Source organism: Zonotrichia leucophrys, chromosome 8 (assembly GCF_028769735.1).
Source record: "Zonotrichia leucophrys gambelii isolate GWCS_2022_RI chromosome 8, RI_Zleu_2.0, whole genome shotgun sequence".
Taxonomy (NCBI): Eukaryota; Metazoa; Chordata; class Aves; order Passeriformes; family Passerellidae; genus Zonotrichia; species Zonotrichia leucophrys.
In genome coordinates, this window is record NC_088178.1 from 7,561,932 (window position 1) to 7,588,379 (window position 26,448).

General features: G+C 44.6%; 1 protein-coding gene across 2 annotated transcripts; it reads right to left on the minus strand.

Moving 5' to 3' along the window:
- Positions 1-575: 575 nt before the first annotated feature.
- DHX9 (DExH-box helicase 9) lies at positions 576-25,894 on the minus strand. Of its 2 annotated transcripts, XM_064719311.1 has the most exons (27): positions 25,709-25,894; positions 23,575-23,715; positions 22,441-22,555; positions 22,083-22,195; positions 21,588-21,733; positions 18,443-18,489; positions 17,901-18,031; positions 17,189-17,278; positions 16,932-17,093; positions 15,558-15,635; positions 15,046-15,237; positions 14,278-14,419; positions 13,705-13,787; positions 12,429-12,585; positions 12,164-12,264; positions 11,350-11,563; positions 11,062-11,156; positions 10,841-10,914; positions 10,063-10,215; positions 8,556-8,716; positions 7,068-7,179; positions 6,292-6,453; positions 6,078-6,205; positions 4,757-4,986; positions 3,142-3,257; positions 1,802-2,002; positions 576-994 (listed from the first exon to the last, which is right to left on the minus strand). In XM_064719311.1, exons 1-27 carry the CDS (start codon positions 25,817-25,819, stop codon positions 745-747), a joined length of 3,705 nt encoding a protein of 1,234 aa, XP_064575381.1. In that variant the 5' UTR covers positions 25,820-25,894; the 3' UTR covers positions 576-744. The 2 variants fall into 2 exon arrangements, with proteins under 2 accessions (XP_064575381.1, XP_064575382.1); XM_064719312.1 differs by lacking the exons at positions 21,588-21,733; positions 22,083-22,195; positions 22,441-22,555; positions 23,575-23,715; positions 25,709-25,894 and adding an exon at positions 19,746-19,864 and having other exon boundaries at positions 577-994.
- Positions 25,895-26,448: the final 554 nt, after the last annotated feature.

Consider the following 26,448-nt stretch of genomic DNA (forward strand, 5'->3'; position numbering starts at 1 on the left):
ACCCCCTCTGTGTCAATACACTTCTGTGAGCAACAGGCAGCCAGCTGAGCTTCAGTGTCTGGAATCCAATGTGTTCCCATTGCAGAACTGTCCTCTTCCACATGGAGGTGGAGGAATGAAGCCTGACTGTCTGGGAATAGTGAACACTGTCTTGGATGAAGGCAGCAATTCATGCTTCTGAGATTGCTCCAGGCTCTGCAGAGAGCAGCAGCACCACATCAGTCTTGGAAAAGGTATTCCATGTTCCTGCATGACCTGGATCACCCAAACAACTCACCATGGAGGGTCACAGCATGCAGGAGGCTGGCTGCAAAGGACCCTAGTGCTGCCTGGCATGGTTAGAAAACCACTGCAGCAAAGACTGTTTGCACAGCTTGTTAGACAACGAAGTGAAATCCCCACTGAGCCCAAGATGTGGTTTGGAATCTGTTTGGCAGGAAATAGTCTTTGACACCGGAAAGGTTTCCTCCGAATGCCTTGAATCTCCAACAATCACAATTAGAACAGAAGCCTTTGAAATTCAAATCCAAACACAAAATTGAAGGTATAGCTTGCAAGTCTTCAGAAACAAACTCTTTATTAAAAATAATACAACTTGCAGGGAATTCCCTAAGGGCATGATATATTACAGAGCTGTACTTGTACTAAGGAACCAAAAAAGGCATACAAACTGGGAAGAGGAAGAAAGGAATTTGGGACGGAAACACACCTTTGCTGAAGTGGAAAGACTCCGCTGAACCATCACTACCACCCTCCCCGGTAGGCTCCTCGGTAGCCCCTGCCTGCTCCTCGGTACCCTCCTCCTCCTCCTCCTCCCCCTCGGCAGCCCCCCCCAGCTCCGTAGGCTCCCCCGGGAGCGCCTGGGTATCCTCTTCCCGCCGGGTGCCAGCCGGAGTAGCCGCCGTAGCCTCTGCCCCTGTACCCTCCCCAGCCCCGAGGGCCGGCGCCGTTGTCGTAGCGAGCCATCTTGGGCGGGCGGGGGCCGTCCCCGAACCTGGCCAACAACAACACCACACACGTGAGGCAATCTCACAGACTGCATCTCTACAGGATGGCAAACAGCACCGTCCTCAGCTAAGCCACCTCGATTTTCTGTCAACACAATGCAATGGTTCAACTACAGTTGCACTTTTGTACCTTTTCCACTTCAGAAACAAGGGGCAACAGAGGGGTGCAAGCCCAGTCAAATATGTGTTTTCTTTTTAGGAAAAGGTAGGCCCAAAATAAATATGGATTATTTTTTCTTTAAAAGATAATTTGTGTTTTGTGTTTTGGAAGAGGGGATGACAGCTTTTATTCCTGAGAATTGTGTGTCCTTGTGCAAACAGGCAGTGATGTCTCTGCATCAGGCCTTGAGTGCAAGCATTTCACACATGCTCAGAGCACAGGCACTGAAACCAAAGCCTGCAGTCCCCATCCTCACTGGGGCTGAAACCCCAGCCTGCAGTGCCCATGCTCACCGGCACTCACACCCCAGCCTGCAGTGCCCATGCTCACCGGCACTGAAACCACAGCCTGCAGTGCTCATGCTCACTGGGGCTGAAACCCCAGCCTGCAGTGCCCATGCTCACCAGCACTCATACCCCAGCCTGCAGTCCCACACTCACACCCCAGCCTGCAGTGCCCATGCTCACTGGGGCTGAAACCACAGCCTGCAGTGCCCATGCTCACCAGCACTCACACCCCAGCCTGCAGTGCCCATGCTCACCAGCACTCATACCCCAGCCTGCAGTGCCCATGCTCACCAGCACTCATACCCCAGCCTGCAGTCCCACACTCAGCTCGGAGCCGGGGCTCTCACCTGCTGCTGGCGGCCGTGAGTGCCACGCCCGCGGCCGCCGGCCGGGACAGCTGCCGGATGACGTTCAGCATGCGCTCGTGGGCGGGGTCCAGCTGCCGGACGATGCCCGGCTCCTTGGTGACCTCCACCACCAGCGCCTCCATGGCGGCGCGCAGAGCCACGATGCAGGCGGCCGCCACGTGCGGCATCCTCAGCTTGATCCTGCGGCACAAACAGGGCGTTAGAGCTGCCACGGCTGCCTGGGAGCAGGCAATTTGAAAGATCCCTAAAATTTGGCATTGTTAAAACATAGCTGTTCTTCTGATAAAATTGGCTCTTGAAATTTAACGAAGGGCCATGAAGATGCTCTGAGGGCTGAAACTCCTCTGCTCTGGAGACAAGCTGGGCGTGCTCAGCCTGGAGAACAGAAGCCTCCAGAGAGGCCTTAGAGTCCCTTCCACTGACAAGGGGAATTATTTTGAACTGATGTAGGGCAGGGTTAGATGGGATATTGGGAAGAAATTCTTCCTTGAAAGGGTGGTGAGGGCCCTAGCACAGGTTTCCAGAGAAACCTGTGTCAGTTGTGACTGCCCCATCCCTGGGAGTGTCCAAGGCCAGGCTGAACAGGGTTTGGAACAACCTGGTCTACTGGAAGGTGTCCACCTGAGATGAGCTTTAAAGTTCTTTTCAACCCAAAACATTCTGTGATTCTATCATTCTACACTTGGATAAATTCAGCACATAACTTCCTGCATCAAAACAGCAAGATACAAAAATATAAAGCAAACTGAAAACATGAGGCTCCAAGATTTTGAAAGGTCCAACCCCCAAACTGCTAGTAAATTAAGCTTAAGGAATTCTTTGTCTCTGTTTTACTGACCAGGGGGTAAAAGCAAAATAAATCCCAAAACAACCATGCAGATGTTATTTGGTGATGGCCAAAAAATTTACACAGCCAGAGACATTTCTTTCCTCAAGCTGTTTCTGTGCCTTGAAAACAAGGTTTCCTCAGCCTTTGCCTCAGGAGGAGGTCCAAAACACACAGTGCCTTTCACCTTTCAGATAAAGAGGAAAAAACCAGCAGTTTTTATGGAAACTGCCTTGTCGTGTTTTCAGTTTAAGTAGATAATCTGCATGAAACAGGGCTCAAATGAACCTGTCCCTTCCTCATAGAAGGAAAGGTGATGCCTTCCCAACACACCTGTGGTGCACAGTTTGCTCTGGGATCCCTGTTCTACAGACATTTGCTCTGTGTTAGCTGCACTTTCCCTCAGTCAGGGGGTCAGAACTGGATGAGTTTTGTCCTTTCCAACCCAAACCACTCCACGATTCCACAATTCTGTGCACAAGCAGATCCATACCAGTCATCCACCAGAATGAGCTCCCCATCTGACATGACTTTCTTGGAAGCAAAGAGGAGCAGCTGCAGTGGGCTCACCAAGGTCATGGTTTTGGCAGAGATGGCTCGTGTTCGAATCTGCAAGTTAAAGAGGAAAATGACTCTTGAAATGGAAAACAGAGCTCTGCACCTTCCTCTGGACACTGAAACTGGAGAATTTTGTAAAAAAAATACCCAAACAACACACAACAAAGCTAGGTATAGCATTAGGAAATTACAAGAGCATATGCACATGCAAAATTGAATGCCAGACAGAGGTTTACAGGGATTCAGCACACACTGGTGTAAAATCTCAACAAAAACTATCTTCCGTTTTAAAACATTCATTTTCTGTGTCTGCAGTTATGCAGCTTTTGCAAGAGCCACCTCATACTTTGCCAGCCTTAAAATGACCAGGACACATCTGGATTTTCCTCCTACCCTTCAGTTACTGAGGCTGTGATGAAAACCTTCAGTGGGCTCCTACTCATGAAGTTGCCAGATGTCCATGCAGTCACTGCTGTGTCACGTTACACTGTCCTTGAGCTTCAACTTAAACAACATCAAGCCAGAGATAACAGCCCTGCTACACAGCTCCTGCCCCTCAGTGTAAAGGGGAACAGAAGAGGTATCCAATGGGCAGAGAGCTATTCAGAAATCCTTCTTGCATCCCAGCCTCACCCAGGTGCTGCCTAAGCTACTCTTAAGCCACCATCTTAGTCACTCTCCATTTGCTGTGTGTACTTTCATTTAATAAAGCAAAACTCTTTGAGCTCCAAAGTCTTTTGCTGAGTTTAGGGGAATTTCACTTGAGAGAGAAGGTCAAGGTGGATCAAAGGTCTAACCCTCCTAGGATCCTGACACAAAGGGAAAAGAAGCAGCAAAGCCTCACCACAGCTCTGAACTATGGATTGGGAATCCAGACTGTCAAGACAAAATCCCTGTACCCAAAGGATTTAAAATTCTGGTTACTACCAAACCCAAAAGCATTGTTTTCCTTTGCTCCTTGAGCAGCAGCAGCTGAGCTCACGATGGCTGTCACTGGAGCACATGGACATGCACAGAATGTACATCAAATTCACCGATGGAGGGAAAGGTCACAGAGACCTTTTGGGAGATGCTTGGGAAATGAGAGTTATCCTCAGGAGATGACACAGGCCAGAACAGGAACATCCCACTGCCACATTCCATGTTCCTGTTTTATCCCCGGATTCATAAGCAGCAGAAGTGATAAGGATAAAAATTCTCTGATGCCTAACTAGCATGGAAGAGCTCCTAAGACAAACTGTTAATGAAGATAATGATTTAGATGTTTCTCTGTGACCTGGCTGTGGTAACAAAACTCACAGGAACTTTCTGTGCACCTCTATTTCTACTGAAAGTGGTTGACTGGAAGTTACTAGGAGACCAAGTGACACCAGGACCACATAACATTTACTTTCTGGAAAGAAAACCAACCAACAAACAACACCCCATCTCTCCCCACTAAAACTAGCTAAATATTGCAGTCAGGCTTTTTTTCTGATGATTTCTTTACCAAAAAGAACCTCTTGAACCATTTGGCAGCATATGATCAAGAATAAACCCAAGGTCTCTACCTTCTCTCCAAAAACGAAGAAGGGTGATGGATACTTGATGTCCTGGCTGCTGAAAGGGCAGTTGACAGATGATTTGTGGATGAGAGCATTGTGCCCCTCAGTGGTAAGAATCTTCCTCTTCTCCTTGTGGTAGCAGACATTGGGGTAGACCCCAAAAGCCAGCAGGGAGATGACAACATCCAGGTTGTTATCAGGGCCAGTGTTGTTAAATGGTTGAGTCATCAAACATTCTGTTGGCAGAGAACAGAGGAGTGGCTCAAATCCATGGGACATGAAGGAGAGCACAAGACAGCTGTTTAGGATCCTGGATCAATGCAGAGCTGTTTAGGATCCTGGATCAATGCCTTTTCTGATTAAATCAACTGCTAGATGTTATCTCCAATGACCTCTGCACTCAGAGCATTTAAGTTCTACGTTCAATTTTTTATTTCTTAACGGAGAATGAAAAGCTGAAAAATACTACTACAAATAGGTATTTTCCTCTCCCAAACTCTTCAAAAACAAGGAGAAATGGGTTTGCCCAGAATGTGCTGTACCATAGTGTGTTTACTGCATTTGTTTTGGAGACAGATCTTTTGGGGAGGTTAAAATGGATGTTTTTATTAGTTCATTTGTTACAAATCTCCCCCGGGGTCTCTGGTGGCTTGTTTTCAAGTCATCTTGCCCAGAAAAAAGTTATGGATAAATGCAGCAGTAATCCTAACAGCATGAGGAGAAAAAAATTAAAGGAATTCAAAGAGAAAAAAAAATGAAAAGGAGGGGAAATAAACATCTGCTTAATCCAGGCAGTCATGCCATTTCACTGAGCTCCTCAGCAACATTAGGCAAATTCAGAACCTGGTCAAATTTAAGAGGTTTTTTTCTCTAGAAAATGGAATAATTTGGCACAGTGCTACACACCCCTCCTGCAGCACAAACAGGAAGTCACAGAAGAGAGCACTCTTCAGATCACACAGACTCCCAACTAAGGTCTATGGAAAGAAGGGAGAAAGCACACCACAGCACATTTTGGAGATACAACAAGTGAAGAAGAAAGCAAGCCAGGGAGGTAACACTCCAAGGACACCTGTTTAATAGATTTTTAATCCTGCAGCTCTAACCTCAACCTCCAAAATCTCCATGTTGCACCACAGCCACCACAACTTTAGGAAAGAACACTAAAAGTCCACCTGAACGCAGCTGTAAAAGTGGAGTAGTGCTATGGCAAATCCACTGTACTCCTCCTGTGCTTGGGTGCTCAAAACAGATTATCCTGGTTATTTGTTCATCCTCTCAGAATGAAAAATGCAACCATTAAACCATTGAACTTAATCAGAATCACCTTCAGGAAAGCCAGAACTAATGAGTATGTCTTTTAGCTGGACTTTTGCTTCCCAAGTCATTCTAAGAGTGGCCATGCTGAGTCTTTTGTGTTCACAAAATCTTTTCTCTGCTTCTTCACCACCCATTCTGAAAAACAGAGAGAATTAGAAGCCTGACAAGACAAGGAAAAGCTCACCCTGTGTTCTTCAGCTGTACTCTCCCAGCCAACGTACCTTGCATCATCCCAGGCTTGGAAGACAGAGAGCAAAGCTACGTGATCGGAATGCCTGGTCCCAGCAAAATTCCTGTGGACATAACCCAGGCGCTTGCCTTCACTGATGAAAGGCTCAGGGAAACAGGTGGCTGCAGAGATGGTACACACAGCATCTCCCACACTGCAAGGAACCACAAGGGATCAGGATCAGTCAGAGTCAGTGCTGCCAGCACCTGCTGCAGGCTGCAGATACCAGGGAAAACTCCTCTGCTAGAGACCTTAGGAATTTGGCCTTTATCTGCTAGAGTTCTTCAATGAAACAACAAATAAACTTCCCTGGAAGTGGATGTTAAATAAGCTCTATCTGCCCTCCCCTCCATCCATACACCACCATCTTCTGGTGAAAAGTGTCTACAGTAATCACAGGACCCTATAGGCATCACAGTGACAAAGAACAGATCTCTCCTACTAAAGCAAAACGTGGAGATTTATTTTTTTCTTTATCTCATTATTAAATTCCATATATCCCCACCTCAAGTTCACTGTTATACCTAGGTGTTTCAAGTCCCACTCCTAATTCAGAAATACTCAGCCTCCACTGGTGTCTTGCCTTTAACTGAATGTCATGACCACTTTATGGCCTACACTAAAAGTTATTTCTTGTCTGCTCCCATGAGGATTCACTGACCTCTCCCCAGCTGCTGCATTTATTGCTCATCTAGATATATTGATTTTACTCTCTTGCTCAGGAACTCAGAGAAACAAGAACATGACTACTGAGACCACTGAACTTACTAAAAAATACAGCCCATGATCATCATCTTGCCCAGACGAGGTTCAATGGGAAGTTTGGCCAGGATTCTTCCAAGAGGTGTCAACTCATCATTGGAATCCAGGGCATCAAGCTCTGAAACAAGATCCCTTGTTATCAAAGAGAGTTAACCAACCCTAGAAATCTTTAGATAACACCACAGATTCTCTTCCTGAAGGTTTTACTTGCCTTTCCTCTTCCCATTACCTGAAAATTATCACCTGTATTCATCCTCTAAGCTACCAAAGGTTTTTTCACATAAAATAAAAAAAAGCAGCTTTGTAGCCTCAGCAATTAAATGGAAAGGAAACACAAAGAATTCCTTGACCATCATAAAATCAGTTTTTCTTGGTCTCTACTGAAGCCAAAAGTGTAAAGAATACTTTGAAGAACAACATGTTTCACCTTCCTAAGAACATACTAGCAGTGTACCTGCAGTGAAAAATCACAGGTCATCCAGGAAAGGGAGGCACCTGCAGACACATCTATTTGGTTAAAACCAAAAATGTTTGCCTTTTCCCCTGGCTCTGCAATTCTCAGCTGCACAGTATGAAAAATACTAATAATTCTCAGAACAGAAAAGTCATTAAACCTGACTATATATCCCAGCAATATTTTTTCATTCTGGTCTCCCTCCTGTACACAAGCAATGCAGGCTCAGCACACAATTCTACCATAAAATAAACAATGAAATAGATATTTCCGTTGTTAAAAATTGTAGGAAGTGCTTATTTAGTGACATTTACAAGTGTGCTGAGGTTTGAGGTCACTTTCATGCTTTACATCTAAAGCACAAATTTAGAGTTCTTCCCTGCTCTATTTTACTCACAGTCTAGTTAGTTCCTTGAAGAGAGTGGTGAGACAACCTAACCCACACATCAGATTTTTATTTTTCACCCGGATTCATAAATTGAAGATTTAATTTCTTGACAAAATCTGAGATACTGGGTCAGCAAACTGTAAAAAGTGGTAATTAATTAATAAATTAGCAACCTCTGTTTTTCAGTTCTTTTATAGAAGCTTTGTGAATGCCTCAAGCACTGGACTGAGTCTATGCCAAACACAGCAGTGCCACAGCTGGAAAACAGGAAGCTGGAAGCTAACATAACTTTCTGGTAAAACAACAAAACAACTCTTGAGTTTGAAGGCTCAAGTTTCTTAAAGGAATGACACTCCATTGGGAATTCAAGTATTTCTTCAGCTGCACAAGCCACTGCCACCCACACGATGCCTCCAGGTTGCTGTGTCAGCCAGAACATGCTGCTCCAGCAATCCACCCCGAGGTGGTAAAGCCATTTTTCAGAGATCACATACATGGGAGAGCACCTGGAGCCAGTTCCAGCAGCCCAGGATCACTGCCCAGCTCTGTGGCACATGAGGGCTGTTTGTCACTGATCACACACATGGGAGAGCACCTGGAGCCAGTTCCAGCAGCCCAGGATCACTGCCCAGCCCCGTGGCACACCAGGTACCTCTGAGCGTGCGCTCTGCCTCGATGACCGCGTCCAGAGGGGGCGGCTCGATGGCCTTGGCCAGGAACTGCCCGATGCCTCCCAGGCGCAGCAGCTTGATGCTCAGAGCGATCTCGTGGAGGGGCGTTCGAAACATCTCGGGTGTCATGTGAGTCTGGAGTCTGGAATGAGAACAAAGGCCCATTTCTCTGAACACAGCCTTTGATCACCATGAGGGGTCATTCCGCCAGCACAAACCACTGCCCTCCAAAGCAAACTCTGTCTCCAAGCCCACCCATCGGCTCTCTTTGTGCTCCTGGAACTTGGGCTCTTCTACCACAATGTTCTGTACTTCTCCATTATCCTTTGGGGCAAATTCACACTGGAATGCACAGGGAACAGTCCTCACATCTCCACAGCCCACTGTGGGTTCAAGCATGAGCTGACCAAAGAGACCCTGCAGGGCTGGAGCACAGTTAGCAGCTCCACATTCGTCCTTTACAATCCTCTCCTGCTCTGATAAAAGAAGCTCTTATACTCCTGGGAGACAACCTGCTTTCAGCCTGCTGTACATAAAAGCACTTTTCTAGTGCAACTTAAAAAGGTTTCAAAACACCTTGAACAATATCCTGATTCAGTTGGCACAAGATTTAGATGATTTCTCTCAAAAAACTATCTGTACAGGTCCACACACACGCTTCCTTAAGCACAGAGGAACTTGTATATTTTGGGTTTATTCTCTGAAGGAAGGCAACCTTAAAACCATTATTACTTCAGTAGTCTAAAATCAGCCCACTGTTAAAAAATATTAAATTCATTGCACCGTACTCAACAACAGATCTAAAAAAATTTGAGAAATTCAATGAGAGTTTTTGATCAACCGAGATTTTCAAAAGTTTATAAAAGGTTGAACATCAAAACACAGCTATGCTGTAACAGCCAGAGAAAGGGGCACTGAAACTTCCAGGAGAGAGATAAGAGTGTAATTAACAGCTGTGTTGCCTCCTCCAACCAGCAAAGAGATTTCCAAGGCTCTAGTAATGGAAAAACAGTCTGGCAGAGAGGTCAAAAAGTTTCAGCAACAGAGAATGTGCCAGAGCACTATGAAGGGACTTCCTGGCCATGGAATGGGAATGGAGAGAAAACTAAAATCTGCCATCCCTGCTTTTTACCACTTTCATGACAAAATGGCCTGTTACATGGCAATGCCAGGTGGCCCCAGTGTTTGAAGGCAGACTAGAGCCTGGCCCTCATTACAAAGCTCTTTTCCTTGCCTCAATTCTCAAGCAGTATTGCTCTCTTCCTGAGAAGTTTGGTAGGTTGCAGTGACACCCTTAATACTAAAATCATAAACTATGTATCCACCTCATACAATGGGCAAAAGCATAACAAATGTACATTTTTTTTGAGCCAACACCATCCATCTCCTCTCTGTGCTTTCTGCAATGATTTCCTCAGTTTGACCCAGAGCAGCACCCAACAGTTCTGGGAGGATTCCCTGAGGGTATTTTTGGAGACACAGCCTCACCTCTCGAAGCGAGCTCTGCTGCACAAATGGAAGCAGAAGCCGGCTCGCACGCGCCCAGCTCTACCTTTCCGCTGCTCCAGATTGGTTTTTGATGCCCAGACCGTGGCATAGTTTGTCATGTTGTTGTGAGCAGTGAACAGCTTCACTTTTTGCCTGTTACAGGAAAAACGCCACTAAAGATCAAACATCCTTCATCTTAAGCCCTGCCAAATCAGTTTCTATTTTATGGCTTGCAGCCACATTGATTTTAAGAAGCCAACCACCCCTGGTTTGTGTTAGGCAGTCTGGAAACTAAAGCATCACACTCTTTCTAAAGCAGTGCCCCAAACTATTGCACAGAGTAATGTTCTCACAACTGTCCAAAAAGCAAAAAATTCTCATGAATTCATGAGCTCTCTGTGTGTAGTTTTCTCAGAGAGCATGCACAGCGAGGCAGGAACTGTAACAGACTACAAAACCCTTCCTTTTTATCATCAGCCAGACACTGAGAGTTTGTAAAACTCCTTTGGCAGATGACGTCTACCAAATTGGTGTGGAGACCCAGTGACACCTCACATGAATAGTGCCAGCGTGACCAACCCAGTCCCCTGAGATGCCAGCATGGTGTGTCACTGTGCTGACCAGCTAAAGACAATGCTGATTTGTCCTGAGGGAGCTGGAGTCCTCAAACTCAGCTCAGGGAGCATGGGAACACAAGGCACTTCTGTGCACTCCCAAAACCTCTTTTGCATTCCCAAGGGTAGGGTTTATGAAACAAAAAGCTGCTTCATGAACTCACTTGCAAGAGTCGATGACAAAGACCACGTCATTGATGGTAATGCTGGTCTCGGCAATACTGGTAGATAAAATAACCTACAAAAACCAGGAAATGCAAAGTGACGTTATTTGGTTTGAAAAAACTGATAATGCCCAGCAAGATAAACTACAGAATTTATTAAAGAAGTCAGCAATACGTTCCCCAGCAGCCCAAGAGAACTGCACAGAGAGAAGGCTCCGTACTTTGGTCACCCCAGGAGGCACAGGATCAAACACCCGACGCTGCTCATCCAGAGGAACCTGGGAATGCAGAGGTAAAATCCTGTACTGGTGGCCTCCTACAACAGCAAAGCAAAAAGCTTGGTAACTACCACTATGTGAATCTCATTTCTTCTTCCCACAACATAAAAATTTCTGGCCATTCACTCTCACACCAAATTAGCTCCCCAAGCCATTCATCCAACTCCCATCTTCACTCAGTCAGTAGTTTCCCTGGGAAAAGATGGAATATAACAAAGCAGCTGCTTGTACCAAAGCGTGGGTTCATTTCTAGATGCTTCTGCATGGTATAGATTAAGTTCCAGCCAGGCAAGAAAACAAGGACAGCTCCTGGGACATTCAGAGTCCTGATATAAATCAGCAGAGCCTCAATCAGTTCAAAAGAGGTTTCTCTCTCGTTCAGCTGTGCCATGGAGTGCTTTGTTTCTGGGCCATATTCATCGCTGCAAATAAGGTTGCAGTTGGCCTACAAAAGAAAAATACCACAAAGGAAATCATATAAATGAATTTACTCAAACTACAGAGACTGGCTGGCCAGGCAAATAAGAAAATGAAATGTGGGTAGATGTCTTTCAAGACTAAAATGGCCATTAAAAGAAGATTTCAATTAAGTGGCCCAAACAAAAGTTTCAAAATTAAAAGCTGAATAAAACTGTTATTTTCTTGACAATGTATGTAAGCACTGACAATATCAACTGCAAGAGAAGAAGGGAAAGAATTTATATTTTCACCCTAAGAAGGTACCACCACCAAGCTCCTATTTCTCTATTTCTTTTTCTTTTTTAGGTTACTAAACTTCACTTTCAAAAGCACTTCAGTTTTAGCTTTAAAGAGAAGTAGTTTGACAAAACATGATAACCTTAGCTTCAATGAAAAAGAAATTCTTCAGTTTACAAGGGCAAGAAAAAAATTTAGTTCCACTGCTGAAGTTAACAGCAATCTCATATATTAAAAATAGGACAGCTGCTAGAGATGTTTCACTTCAACAGTGCCAAATGAATTACACTCAAGCTGGAGTACTAAAAATGGCCCTTGTTTAATTTCTCATATTAAAATTCAAACATACATCGTCATCTTCACCACTTTCTTCATCCTTTTCTTTCTTCTTCTTTTCCTTGGGTGGAGGGACAAACTCAGTCATTTGAATACAATCTTCCAGAAAATAATCTGCAAGGACAGACAGATGATAAAGACTGACTGCCTGTGCAAGGAAACATAACTCTCTACACCACTTCTCAAGAGTCTCCTGAAATAATCCAGGATATTTCGGAGTATGAATGCAAGACTGATAAAAACTCAAGCAGTTTCTGGAAGTGCAAGTAAGGATTTACCTTGGACAGGAAAGGTTCTGCCATAGACCTCGATGATGGGGCAGTTGAAGAAGTATTCACAAAACATACTGGTATCAATGGTGGCAGACATGAGGACAACCCTGATCTCAGGATACACCTGAACAACATCCCTCAGCACCACCAAAAGGAAGTCAGTCTGCAGAGAAAGAGAATAAGGGCATCATTAACTTCACAGCTAAAAAAAGCAATATCTCCCCAAGAAACCAGAAGGAATTACACATTTACTGAGCAAGAGAAGTAACAAGTAGAGCAAAACTGTTCTAAAACAAGAAACAGTTGTCAGTGCTCTATTTTGAAACTACTGCCATGCCTGGGGTTTTTAAGATTTCCAGTGTAAAGAAGGGTTTTTGTTTTCTACAAAAATAGTTTGCTTCCTTCCTAACAATACATTACAACCTCAGGTATTTTTAAACTTGGCTTACGTATAAAGTAGCCATAATTAATAAAATAAATAGGAATTAGTGCAGGTATGTGTGATGTTTGTAGTTCTGTTTAAATATGGCATTTATCTAGTTCTGCCATACAGTTAGGCATGCACTTAGCTCAACAGACAAAATTCCAATCTCACTCACAATTTCCAAACTTGTATTTTACATCATTAGCATACATTTAATAGATGAAGAGATTCATCAGAAAAACGTGTGTTAAATGTGTGCAATTTTATTCAAATGAGTCCCCAAATTCTGTCCAAACAACATGTCAGAACTTCACGGTTTCTCTCACTCTTGGTGTGACAAAGCTGAAAATTATACAGAATAATCAAGGAAACAGAAAATGTTTGCCATTTCAAATTATATACATCTCCTAATTCTATCATCAGATTGTATTTTACTTCATGTAAACACTGAATTTCAATGTATCACTATCAAGACTGTAGGTTCTGTGAATACCAGCAGTAATACAACAGGGTCAAGTAAAAACAGCACTCCAAAATAACAGTGTCATTCAGCGTGCTCCCCCACTTGGACAAGATGTGTTTGTACTGCAGTGTTCCATTTTCCAGAGAGGACCAGGACACAGGGGATCCTAACAGGAGAACAGTCAGAGGGCAGCAAACAAGCACAGGTCCTTGCTCTGCTACTTAGATAAGGAATAATTAAGAGTTCTAAAAATCTTATCCAAGAAGAAAAACTTACATCTGACACTCATTAAGACAAAGTTTCCTCCTGCCTGTTGGCTGCTACACACAAACACACAGAAGCTGAACAGAACAGAAGCATACAGAGATTAGGACAGTCATCACCAGCTCACTCACGTTAATGTCTCTCTCATGGATCTCATCAACAATAACGTGACTAATGCCGCGGATCCCAGTCTCCACCTTTCTCAGAAGAACACCTAAATCAGAGACAAAAGCTAAGTGTTCATGTAACAGTTCAACCTTTCCCCTCCCAGCCCTTGGTTTAAAAATCAGGAAGTGTGCAGGCTGTGCAGCCCCTTTTCCAACCCCACCTCTAATTGCCATCCTTTCCTTTGTAGAAGTGAAAGCCATGAAGGCCACGAAGCACTGCCACAACAGAGACTCTTCCATCTTTCCCGCCCAGTGTTGCTTCCCCTTCTGTCTTTTAAGGACAATCAATATATGGCAATTTTATCTCTTCATGGGATTATTTCTGTGTGCTATCACACATGTACTATCAGACTTCTGAACAAAAATCTGAATTTTTCTTTGCACAACAGCATGCCAGCAAACTTTAATCCAAAAAAAACCTTTTCAAATCTTCCAAGCAGACTTTATAAAAATTTCAATCTAACCATATTTCTGCTTTTGCTGCTGACTCAGAGTTCAGACCCACGATAAGCTCCAAGCCTAGGAAGCAACACAGACCTACAGTGCAGAAGAGGATGCTGGCGTGGGGCCGAGGGAGCACAGACTCGAAGCGCACGCTGTACCCGCAGCTCTGGCCAGGCTCTTCCCCCCGCTCGTAGGACACACGCTCCGCTACGGAAACCGCGCTGATCCGCCGCGGCTGGGGGGTGCAAAAGTTTTCCCTAACTTAATGAAGAGGTTTTAGAAGTTTATCACAATACCACTAAAAGGGATAAAGGAAATCCTAAATGCTACAGGTGTTCTGAACTAAGATTGCTTTACAAAGTAATCGTTAAACAATAATTTTGTATGTAACAGCACAGGGTTCTTTTCACAAAGGAGGGATATAAGGATATATGGCAACTACAAGCTGCTATTTCCCAAATCATTTCCCCTTAGTCTGCTGAGAGTTTTCACCTGGGCAAGGTTCAAGCCAGGTTATCCAAACTGAAAATCCATGCAAGAGTAACATTCCATATGAAAAGATGCATGATGCTGAGGTTTCTCCCAATTATATTGCTGAGGAGGTATCTTTATGAACCATGTCCTGCAATGATGATAAGGTTCCTCAACACATCCTTCAATCCCCCTCCAGAGCCAGGTCGGACAGGGCTTGGAGCAACCTCGTCTAGTGGATGGCATTGCTGACCATGGAAGGGTGTTGGAACAAGATGAGCTTTAAGGTCCCTTCCAACCCCAACCATTCCAAGGTTCTGTGATTTTATCCTAACCAACAGGTGATTTCTTATATCCACCACAGAACAGCAGTGGCCACACACGCCTCACCTGTGTCACCACGATGTTGCACTCAGCAGCTCGGTTGGTTCTGATGCACTCATCCAGGATGTACTGGGGCACTTGAGTGGTTTTGCCACAACCAGTGGCACCACGGATGACAACAACAGAATTGTGATGGATTGCCTCCAGAATTTCACTTTCAAAATTCTTCACAGGTAAAGCCTCTCTCTCTTCTTGGATCTGGGAAAAAAAAGTCCAGGATATTTCCAAAATCTCCAAAAATCAGCCTGTTCTGCTCCACATCTATACTTTGCCTCACTTTTCTACACTTTTCCCTTACTCAAAGGAAAAACTGCTAAAGAACAGCTCATAGTTTGTACTTTTTCCTGGCACAGCACAACTCACCCCCACATCCACCCCAGTGGAACATCCAGCACTGCTGAAAACGTGCTGTGTATTTGTGCTGAAATCCAGCCTTGTACACTGTGTGTTACGTTCCAGCCCTTCTGGAAAATGCAGAGCCCAGGGCAAGGATGACAGGTGACAGGACACACACTCACCCTCTGCAATTGCTGATCCTGCTCCAGGCGGTACATGAAATCACTTCTCAGCTCCGCGCTGATTTGCTCCGGAGTGAGCTGCAAGTGCAAGATGTGATTTGGAGGCTTTGTGACGCCTCTTCTTATCTACAGCCTAACTTCAGGATCAGATCAGTCACACCAACAGTGACCCCAAATATCCCTAAAGGATCATTTCCTGCAGAACTCCCTGAAATCAGTTTTATTTCATTCATTCCAGTATATTTAACATTCATCTTCAAACAAGTCTCTCAGAAAGACCAACAACACTGAAATTAACAATTGTTTAAATTGAAATACTTAGACTGCTTGAGAAACATCTCTGTTCAGCAGTAAGCCAAGAAGAAGATGATTTAAACAGGAGTTTTTAATATAAGTAATGACCTAATGTAAACACAAATCCACCCTTTAAACAGTAGCTGAAAAGGTAAAAGTTTGAAGAGAATTCATAAGGCAACACTGTTGAACAACTGCAAAAGAAATCTGAAGAAATGCAAATTTGGTATCAAAGGGATAGTTGTTTTTAGAGCAAATAAGCTGTTCCAGTCAGGACTTGTACGGAAAATCCTGCAGAAATTTGAAACCAACTCAATTTGCAATGTCCATATTGATTATTTCATGCAGCAACATCTAAATTTACCTTACTTCTCTATAATTTAAAAAAATCAACATATAACAATCAATACTAAATCAATGTAATTTATGCAAAAAACTCAAGTAGAGAAATAATTAAATTATTATTATGGCCATAAGCAATCTGAATGTTGTAGGAAAATCAAGTTCCTGCCCTAAGAGTCTTTTCTGACCAGTTTATTTCAATCAGACCAAATTACTCTCTGAACTTGGCAAACCAGTCACTCCTTCCCTTCACCTTAATTTTACTATGCCACACTGTTGCTTTTCATTTGTTTTGTGCTGAATGGGACTAGAAATGACATAAAGTGAGGAAGTTGGTTGCTTGTGAAGTGGCACTGGCTTGGAGCAGTTTCTCCTCCCAGAACAAGGGTCTGAGCATGGAAGTATGGGAAAGAGAGGCCAAAGAATTATAAATAACATGCCCATGAACTTTCCTTGTACTTTTAATTATGAACTTTGTATAGGCCACAAGATAGCGGGCAAAAGGTGAAACAAAGCAGAGAATTGAGACGCTCAAGACACTGCTGGTCAAGACCTGATAACACATGAAGTAAACACAAAGAACTCTCTGCCTCCAGGTCAAGAAGGGAATAAATTTTATCAGTGGACTGTCTTCTCTTTTGAAACAGCTCATACTTGAAATCCTGGTGGGGGAGAAACATTCAGAAGTTCTTGAAGCACGGGGAAATCAGCAACAGACCCATTTTTAAGCTGTCTTACATTTGCCAGTGGACCTTCATCAATATTGCAGCCAGTCCAAGGGTTCCAGTTGGAATGAGGTGGTGACCAGGGAACAACTCCCATGTGACTTTGTCTCTGTGATGGTTCGAAATGGGCCAACTTCCCAACGTTGATCAGAACTGGGTTACTGGGATCTTCAGGCTAGAAACCCAAAAGCAGAGTGGGCAAAGACCGATAAATGATTAAATGAGCAGGTGTGATGCTCCATCCTTTGGAGTACTGAACCACACACTCACCACAGGCACGATCTCCAGGGACAGCTCCCGTACAGTCTTTTGCAGATTATTTTCTAAGTCAGGAGACAGTGACACCTCATAGGGTTCCAGCTAGGAAATATTTAAAAACTACATGTCATTATACAGGCACTGGAAGCCAGAACTGTGGGCTATTACAGGTGAACCATCAAACACCTCCTTGTGAAACAAGGCCAAAGAGTACCATCAGTTCAGCCTTCACACTCTTGGAATGTTTTGCCAACTTTTCATTCAATAAGGATTTGTAGGCTATTTTAAAATATCTGAGTTTAATTTCAGAGGAACGTGTTCCCAAACTTGCAACCAAATACCTAAATAACACATATTCCTTGGTATGTGTGTGTATATATATATTAATTGCCAGAAAATGACCATGTAACAGACAATTAATGCAAACAGCCAGCCTAAACAGAAATATTCAAGCTTGTAGAAAAATTATACTGAAAATAGCATTTGTTACAAATCCTATTTCATTTAAGAGAATGTAAAATTAGTTACTGTTCTAATCACACGAAGTTCTATTTCTGATCCAAATCACTCACCAGAACAGAAACAGTTGCTAAAGAATAAAAATTATTAATAACTTCTAAGATGTTAAATATGGAGAGCAAACTCTTAATTCACCGCTGTTTATGAGAGTGCTTCTGTGTTATGAAATGAAAGCAATCATTCCTGTCCCTCCTGCCAAACTCACCGATTCTCCTTTCTTCTTCTGCCCAGAGTAAGGCTCAATGACACCAAGATGGTAGAGCTGTCTGACCAGGGAAAGGGCACAGGACTGTGCTGCCAGCTTTTTGTTTGATCCATGCTCACGACTGAAAATCCCTGCAGCACACAAAGGTCACAGCTGGAGCAGCAGGGCAGTCAGGCAGCTCCCACAGAAGACACTACTCTGAACTGGGCCATCTGACTGTACACTCAGACCAGGTTTCAGGGACAGTCTCAAATCTTGATAAATCCAGAATTCCAACATAAAACCCAACCAGGCCCCTCCTCTGCCCAGCTCACACTGGCTGTGTGATGTTACTTTACTGCTAAATAATCCTTTGAAGTTTTTCTGCATTCAGTGCCTAAGGAAGTATGACTGCCCAATACCACCCAGCAGCATCATGCAAGTGATCCTTTACCTCTGGAAGTGGCTCCAACACATAACTGTAATAAACTCTGTACCCACAAATGTTCCTCTATACCAACACCCACCTCCTGCTAAGTTAGAAAATAAACAGGAGCACTTACTTCTGCCCAGCTGCCTCACATAAATATTCATTTCTGCATTAAAGCTCCTGCAAGAGAAAGAAAGAGCACAAAGGTACAACTACCAATAGCTGACTCTGCAAACATACTTAGTCTTCCCCATATTTCTAGGCAAAAATCTCTGTCCTCAGTCAGAAACTCTCAATTCACCAATGACCAAGGTAAAGTATTACTGCTTTTAGTCCCTTTAACCCCAAGGTAGTAGGTAACAGACCTGTCATCAACAGAACCAGTACATTTGATAAGAAGAGTTCTGAATATGCCACTGTTCAGCACTGAAATTTCCAGCCACTTTATTAGGAAATATGCTCTGAGCTGTCCAAGTTTAAGACAACAGTTATAAAGCAGGTGGGATGTAACACTAACATGCATCCCAATGTACCATTAACTGTATCCCACATAAATATTGGTATAACACTAATGCAACCCACCAACAGCCTGTGTTTAGTGACTAGATGCAACATTAAATATGGTTACTCTGCTTTTCACCACACACTTGATCAGCTCAGGGCATAAACAAAACCAAACCAGGTCATATAGTCAAAACCATGGTACTTATCTGAACAGGAGACAGAATATTTGGATTTGCATGAATTTCCATTCCCTTATTGACACATTCTAGAATCATCAAAACTTGAGTAAGAGAGTAATAGTTACTCAAGGGTAACTCTGGTTAGCAAACCCAACAGTTTGCTTAGTAGACATGTAACCAGTTCAGTTAAAGGTTAACTGGCATATTCATCAGAGGATCATAGGATCATGGAATGGTTTGGGTTGGAGGGGATCTTAAAGACCATCTCATTCCAATCCCCTGGACAGGAATACTTTCCACTGTCCCAGCTTGCTCCAAGTCCCATCCAACCTGGCCTTGGACACTTTCAGGGATGAGGCAGCCACAGCTGCTCTGGGCAACCTATCCCAGGGTCTCACCACCCTCAGAGGGAAGAATTCAGGCTTAAAAAAAAAAACCCTCAACAGAGGAGAATAGCAATCATGACCCATGTTCTCAAGAATCCCAAACCTAAGCCTCTTTTTGCCACATGAAATATTGAAGCTGAATTTTTGTAAGACAGGATTTAAACTGGCCAATGTGACTGAAGGTGCATGACTGGAATTTATTGGACTGAGATCCTCTTTGGAAATTAGGGCTTGGCATTTGCACAGGTGGAGGCTGTGCCTTGCACCTGCATCCTTCATTTTTTGCTGCAAACAAACAATAAAAAAGGTTAAGTGAGTGATAGAAATTTCAGGTTAGCCCTCCTTCCTGTGCTATCAGTGAACTGACCTGCAGGCACAGTGGCTTCAGGGGTGGAAGGCCACTGGCTCTCAGGGACACAACAGCCACCTAAGACACCGATGACAGTATGTTTCTCAGCCAGGCCTACAGTCAGCATTCAATCTCATTCTCCTCCACCTGAGGGGAGAACAGCAACACCAGAAATCAGTTTGCAGCAGAATCCCACATGATTGCCTAGTCCAGCCTCAGCAGCCCGTGTGTGAGCAGGCACAGGTCTGTGGTGTAGGTCTTCAGCAGGAACAGGAGGAGGCACAGGCATCCCAACACAGAAAAGCCACATCCCATCCCTTAACATGAGCTCATGCTTTGTGTTTTAGGACAGCCATCTTTATATTTACAACTTATACCCCCCTATCATAGTTAAAGTTTCCAAATTCAAATTTTCCTGCTATTACTAAGTTCTCAGACCATGAGTATGATTAATTGGCCACAAACCTCTGAGAGCATAACTGACATATCTGTTATAATCTATATCTCTGATCTTTACCTTAAAAAAAAACCCAAAAGAGATTGGCAAGATGCACAACTGGTATTTCTTTAAAAAAAACCCCAACAACTTAAACTTTATTATGCTCTCAAACCTCTCTCTCCTGTTACACACACCAAAAGGATTAAATCCAACAGTCTTCCAACAGTCCCTCAATGAGCCCTACAACACATTAGGATTGTTTCATGCCTATCTGATTTATTGCAGCAGGTAGTGAATAGCCCCTTCTGCCATTCCATCCAGGGCAATCCACACACCCTTCCCTGAACAAAAAGTATATAGGAAACTCTGAAATGCACTCCAGGAGAACAATAGCCAGGCTGAGAAACATACTGCCATCAGTATAATTTCATTCTGCTCAAGTCTAGATAAATTTAATGCTGCAGAAGGTGTAACAAAAAATGAGCCACACAAATAATCCCTAAGCTACAAGGTCACAGCATAGATCAAAGATGAGATAGCCATGATACACAGAGTATCATCACACACTTTCAGAAGGTTTTAAGCATCACCCACACAGAGTAACACCCTGTCACTTCAGAGGGCTGCAAGCATCCACCCTTCTTGTTCTCCAGCCCAGCCTTTTATCCCCTCCTGTTGGTGCCCTGCCCCTGTGTGCCCTCTGTTCCCTTTGGTGGCTGCTCAGTGCCCCTGGGCACTCCATGGCTCATTGCTGTCAGTGCTGCTCACAGCTGCACCCACTGGGGATGAGGCTGGGCCAGCCCCACTGCCAATTACCACACACTGTGTGCCCACACGACAAGATAGAAGAAATGTTCAGAAGCTCAGCCTGGAACAAGTATAATTCAAATTCCTAGTACTGTACAAACTAACTTTTTATGTCACTTGCTTAAGTGAAGGAAATGGCCTTGCCTGAGACACATAAATTGAGATGAAGTGACTTGAAGACAGCTTTTAAATTAGCATTTACAATTTTCCATACCAATAGACATTTTTAGATGTTCCAAATGATTGAAAGACTCATTAACAAAAGAATACTATAAGTCCTACAAGTGAGACTCTCTTGAAAAGGCTCTAATAGGAAAATTCTCCTGTCTTTCTAAAAATATAACTCTCATAGAACACAAATTTATATAATGTAAAAAAGCCCAACCCCAAACTTAATCAGGAGAATCCAACAGCAGCAGCAGATTGCCATTGTTTCCAGCCACAAAACATCATTATACTTCACCAGAAATAATACAATGTCCTAACATGTGGATGAATTGTTGGTCCTGGCAAAGAACATTATGGCTCTATGGAGCGTGGTAAGTAAGTGTGAACAACCACTGTCAAAAATATTTTAATCTTTTATAAACAGATAGTGACTAAAACTACCAAACCTGTTGTGATCAGGCCCCATTTCAGTGTATTTATATTCTTCCTGGATCTTCTCCTTTTGGAAAAACTGGTTCAGGCGTGCCTTGGCGTTTTCCAAGGTCCAACCCCCGTGAAGATCTGCATTTAAGTCCACTTCTGACTCTGAGGTCTAATATGGAAAAAAAGAGCATCATTTACCAGTTTAAAGATTAAGTAATTCACCTGTATGCTTTAAATAATTAAGATATCACAGAAAATGCTAAAAAGTCCTCAGTAATTCTTTATTTTCAGAATAAAATGTCTATACAAAGTCCTGGATGTTCAGACTATCCAGAGTGATTTATTTGTCCCTTGCTTAAACAAATTAACTTCATTAAAAGTCAACAAATAAATCTGCAGCTTAAACTAACAGCAAAATATCAAAAGAAAACTGCAACCTAGATTATAAATGCAAATAACGAAAGAGGGTGAAAGATACCTGTTTAAGAAGTAAAGGAGAACACCTCTGCATGACTTACCTGCTGCCCTTCTTGCTCCTCTTTTCTGGAATAATAATCTTGCAAGTTTGCACCCCGATCCCACTGAGCTCCATGACTGCCACAGTTCCCAGGTGCTGCACCTGGTCCATTGCCTACCACACAGAAAAAAAAAATAAATTAAATAAAATAATTCCCCCAAACATGTTCCTAGCAATGGAGAGGCATTGCCTGGCCATCTTGACAGGCCATGACCAGTCCCTCAGATCTCATGCTGTCACCCACACCTCTGCCTCAAAACGATGAGTTTGGTGGCCTGTCTGCAGAGTGGTGCAATTTGGGGGAGAAAACACTGCCAAAAAACATTCAAACACACAGAAATTACAGTTTTCAGTCTTACCTACATCACTTTTTAAAAGCAAATGTGGAGGAAGAGGTCCCCCCACAACTGAACTGGAACCAGTGACATCTCTTGCTGCTTCCTGTCCTCCAGTGGGGATATCACCTGCTGCTGGCTAGGGAAGGGAATGAAGGAAAACCTCAGCACTTCTGTGCAGAATAAGTCATTTTACTGTTTAGCTAGAAACTGTCCAGGAAGTTTAAAGACCTCAGGCAACATCATGCAACATTTATACCCAGTAAATTATGCAATAGTTACTACTCAGAAGCAATCCCAATAGTAACACAACTGTGAATATTTTAACACTGAACTGCTAAGAAACTAATTGGCACACTAAAACCAAAATAGCAGTCCTGTTCCCATTGGGTTCCACCTAGGCTGGTGAGGCTGGGAGGCTGCTTCCACTCAGAAAACTCATGTATGCTCAATGGAGCACTAGAGGAAGATCCCTCCCTCTCAACAGGTAACACATAACTTCATGCTTTGTTTATTTCTCTAAACTTGCTGTAATGACAGAGTTACCCTCCTCTTCCTCAGCCTTTAAGTGACACTCACTGCTGAGTGCCCAAAACATCATTAACAGGCAGTGATCCCATTACACACCTGAAGCAATTATGGTTTAAAAATGTCAGATTTTCAATGTCTGGTTTGATATATCTGTGATTATTACTTTTGGGTTTGGCTTTAGTTATTTTTAAATCACACAGGACTATATATATTATATATATTATATATATTATATATATTATAGATATATGTTAGAACATGGGTATAAGACTTCACAGTGCTAGGTGTGAGTACTCAGCACTTTGAAAGCCAGGCTGCACCTCACAGCATCACTCTGAATACTTCCCAGCCTCACCAGTTTTGCATCATTTGATCTGGTAAATACAACATGCACCTGTATTTACCAGATCATCCTACAACATTCAGTTGGACCTGATAATCTCAAAGGTCTTTTCCAACCTAAATGATTCCATGATATTCTGTATGTGCCCCAGCCTTCCAGCAGAGTAAGAAGTCCCTCACATTCATCACTGCACAGGGGCACCTGAACTCCAGGGATGAAACACAACTGGGAGCATGGCAGCCCAACAACAGAGTAGCCTTTGGTAAGGAGAAAGAGCAGCTTACTGCAAAAGCAGGGATTTCATCCTTCTTCATTTCATTCACCCGCACCAAGTAGTTGATGAAGTCTCGGGCAGCATTGCTCTGAGCATCCTTCTTGTTGGTGGAGTTGCCCATGCCAACATAGTTGAAGCCTTCCACTCGGACCTGCAAGGAACAACACACTGCTCATGTGCAGCTGAAAGGGGCTTGGAGGCCAGCAGCACCCACAGGAGCACCAAATCCTGGCTGCTGCTAAGTGCAGGAGAAATAATATTGCTAACTGTTGTTACATATCATTATATAGTGCTGTATATTTCTCTAAGTTTTTAAAAGCAAACCCTCACATTCTGAGAACTTCTCCTCTCAGAGCACAAGGGCTCTGTGTCCGCTCAGCCATAGCTCCATGTAATTCCAACTACATAGATGTGATTTATTTCTGATTTATTTTTTTTTAATTTTAGAACAGCAATTCTATACCCTGGACAATGGTACCTCCAACCACACAGTAACCATACAGGATTCACAGCCATCCTACCAGGCTGCAAAAATCAGTAAGAGAGATGTTGCAGTGAGACTGATCCTTTCACTGGTTAAGCTTTCATGGATAATCATGGGACATCAATGTGTCAAAGCCACTATAATACTGATATATTGTATAATGCACAATATGTATAGTGTGACTTTTTACAAAAAGGATGGAGTGACAGAACAAGGGGGAACAGCTTCACACTGACAGAGGGCAGAGTTAGATGGAATATTAGGAAGAAATTGCTCCCTGTGAGGCCCTGGCACAGGGTGCCCAGAGAAGCTCTGGCTGCCCTATCCCTGGAAGTGCTTAAGGCCAGCTTGGATGGGGCTTGGAGCAACCTGAGATAGTGGAAAGTGTCTGTCCATGGCAGGGGGTGGGACTGGATGAGCTTGAAGGTCCCTTCCAACCCAAACCATTCCATGATACTGTGAATATATCTATTCACACAACCATTCCATCTGAGTATTGCTTAACTAGTAATAATACCTCAAAAATTCCCTTAATGCCACTGTGTTTCTTTGTTTTCTTATGGACACAGAAGACAAATAGAGGAGGGAAGGGTAAAATGACAAATTTAAGGTCTTTAGTGCAAATCCGTGGCATCACTCATGAACTGATCTGTTCTACACATGGCCTCACAGCTCCCACATCCCCAATACGTACAGGCAGGAGTAAACTACCATTAGAGCAGTGCAGAGTAGCAACCATTCCTGCAAAAATTCTTTTAATACATTTCACCTCAAGTTCAAGAGCAGACCAAAGCTCTTGGCAAAGGTGACATACAGTACCCCTCACCAAGTGCAAGAAGGGTCACACACAGTGCAGAGACACACACCACCCTTAAATAAACCAATCTGTTTTCCCCTCTAAGAACATCATTCGGGATTTTTCTCTCCTTTCGCTCATTTCACCCCTCAGTGCACACTCAGCCAGGACACTCTGGCTCAAAGCACCCCAGCTCTCTCCAAGCCCTCGGCTTCCAGTGATTTTCGCACAGGCCGGGCAGGGCCCAGATCCCGGACAGGACCCCAGACCCCAGTGCTGACCCCAGGTTCGGTTCCTTCTGGCAGAGCCCAGACTCCAGACAGGACCCCAGACTCCGGTGCTGACCCCAGGTTCCTTCTGGCAGAGCCCAGACCCAGCAGCACACCCAGCATGGCCCAGGGTTCCCTCTGACCGAGCCGCCAGCCCTGCTCCCAGACCCCCGGCACAGACCCCACGTTCCCTGGGGCAGAGCCCCGGGTCCGGCCCGGCACGGTCCTCGGCATCTTCCCGAGACCCCCGGCAAAGCCCAGACCCCGTCAGGAACCTCAGATCCCCGGCAGGGCCCACATTCCCTTTGTCAGGGTCCTCGGACCTCCTGGCCCCTCATGGAGCTAAATCCTTGCTCGCGGCAGTGTCCAAGCTCCCTCCGGCAGAGCCCAGGCTCCCGTGGCGGCCTCCAGCCCTCAGCACAACCCCCCGGCAGGGCCCCAGACCCCCGACACAGCCCCGGTAATACGGCCGGAGCCCGCCCAGGCCCCGGAGGGCGCCAGTCCCGCTCTGTGTCCCCGGCCCAGCCCTAGTCCCCCTCAGAGCCGCCAGCCCCCAGCACGGCCAGCCCGCTGCCCCGGCGGAGCAGGCCCGCACCTCGCAGAGGAAGGTCTGCCGGCCGCGGCCGCCGGCGGCGCGGATCTCGTAGGCCGGCATCACCCTCCTCCGGCCGCACCAGGCGTACAGGAAGTTCTTCACGTCCCCCATGGCCGCGCCGGGGCATCGGGGCACGGCCGCCCGCTCCAGCCGGCGCCGGGCCCGCGGCAGCTCCGCACGGCAGCGCCTGCGCGGGGCCGGACGGCGGCCGGGAGGGGCCGGGCCCGGTCCCTGTGCCCGCCCTGCAGCGCCCCTCCGCCGGCTCCGCTCTGAACCATCTTCTTCTTGGCTTGCCGCTGAATACAGTGTGTTTCTCAAGCTAAGTGTTTCACTTCAAACAATTGTTCTTTTTCAGTGTTGTTGATCTTTCTGAGAGGCTTTTTAGGAGATGAATGTTGAATACGCTGGAATGAATGAAATAAAACATCTCAGAGGCATAACTGATTTCAGGGAGTTCTGCAGGAAATGATCCTTTAGGGATATTTGGGGTCACTGTTGGTGTGACTGATCTGATCCTGAAGTTAGGCTGTAGATAAGAAGAGGCGTCACAAAGCCTCCAAATCACATCTTGCACTTGCAGCTCACTCCGGAGCAAATCAGCGCGGAGCTGAGAAGTGATTTCATGTACCGCCTGGAGCAGGATCAGCAATTGCAGAGGGTGAGTGTGTGTCCTGTCACCTGTCATCCTTGCCCTGGGCTCTGCATTTTCCAGAAGGGCTGGAACGTAACACACAGTGTAC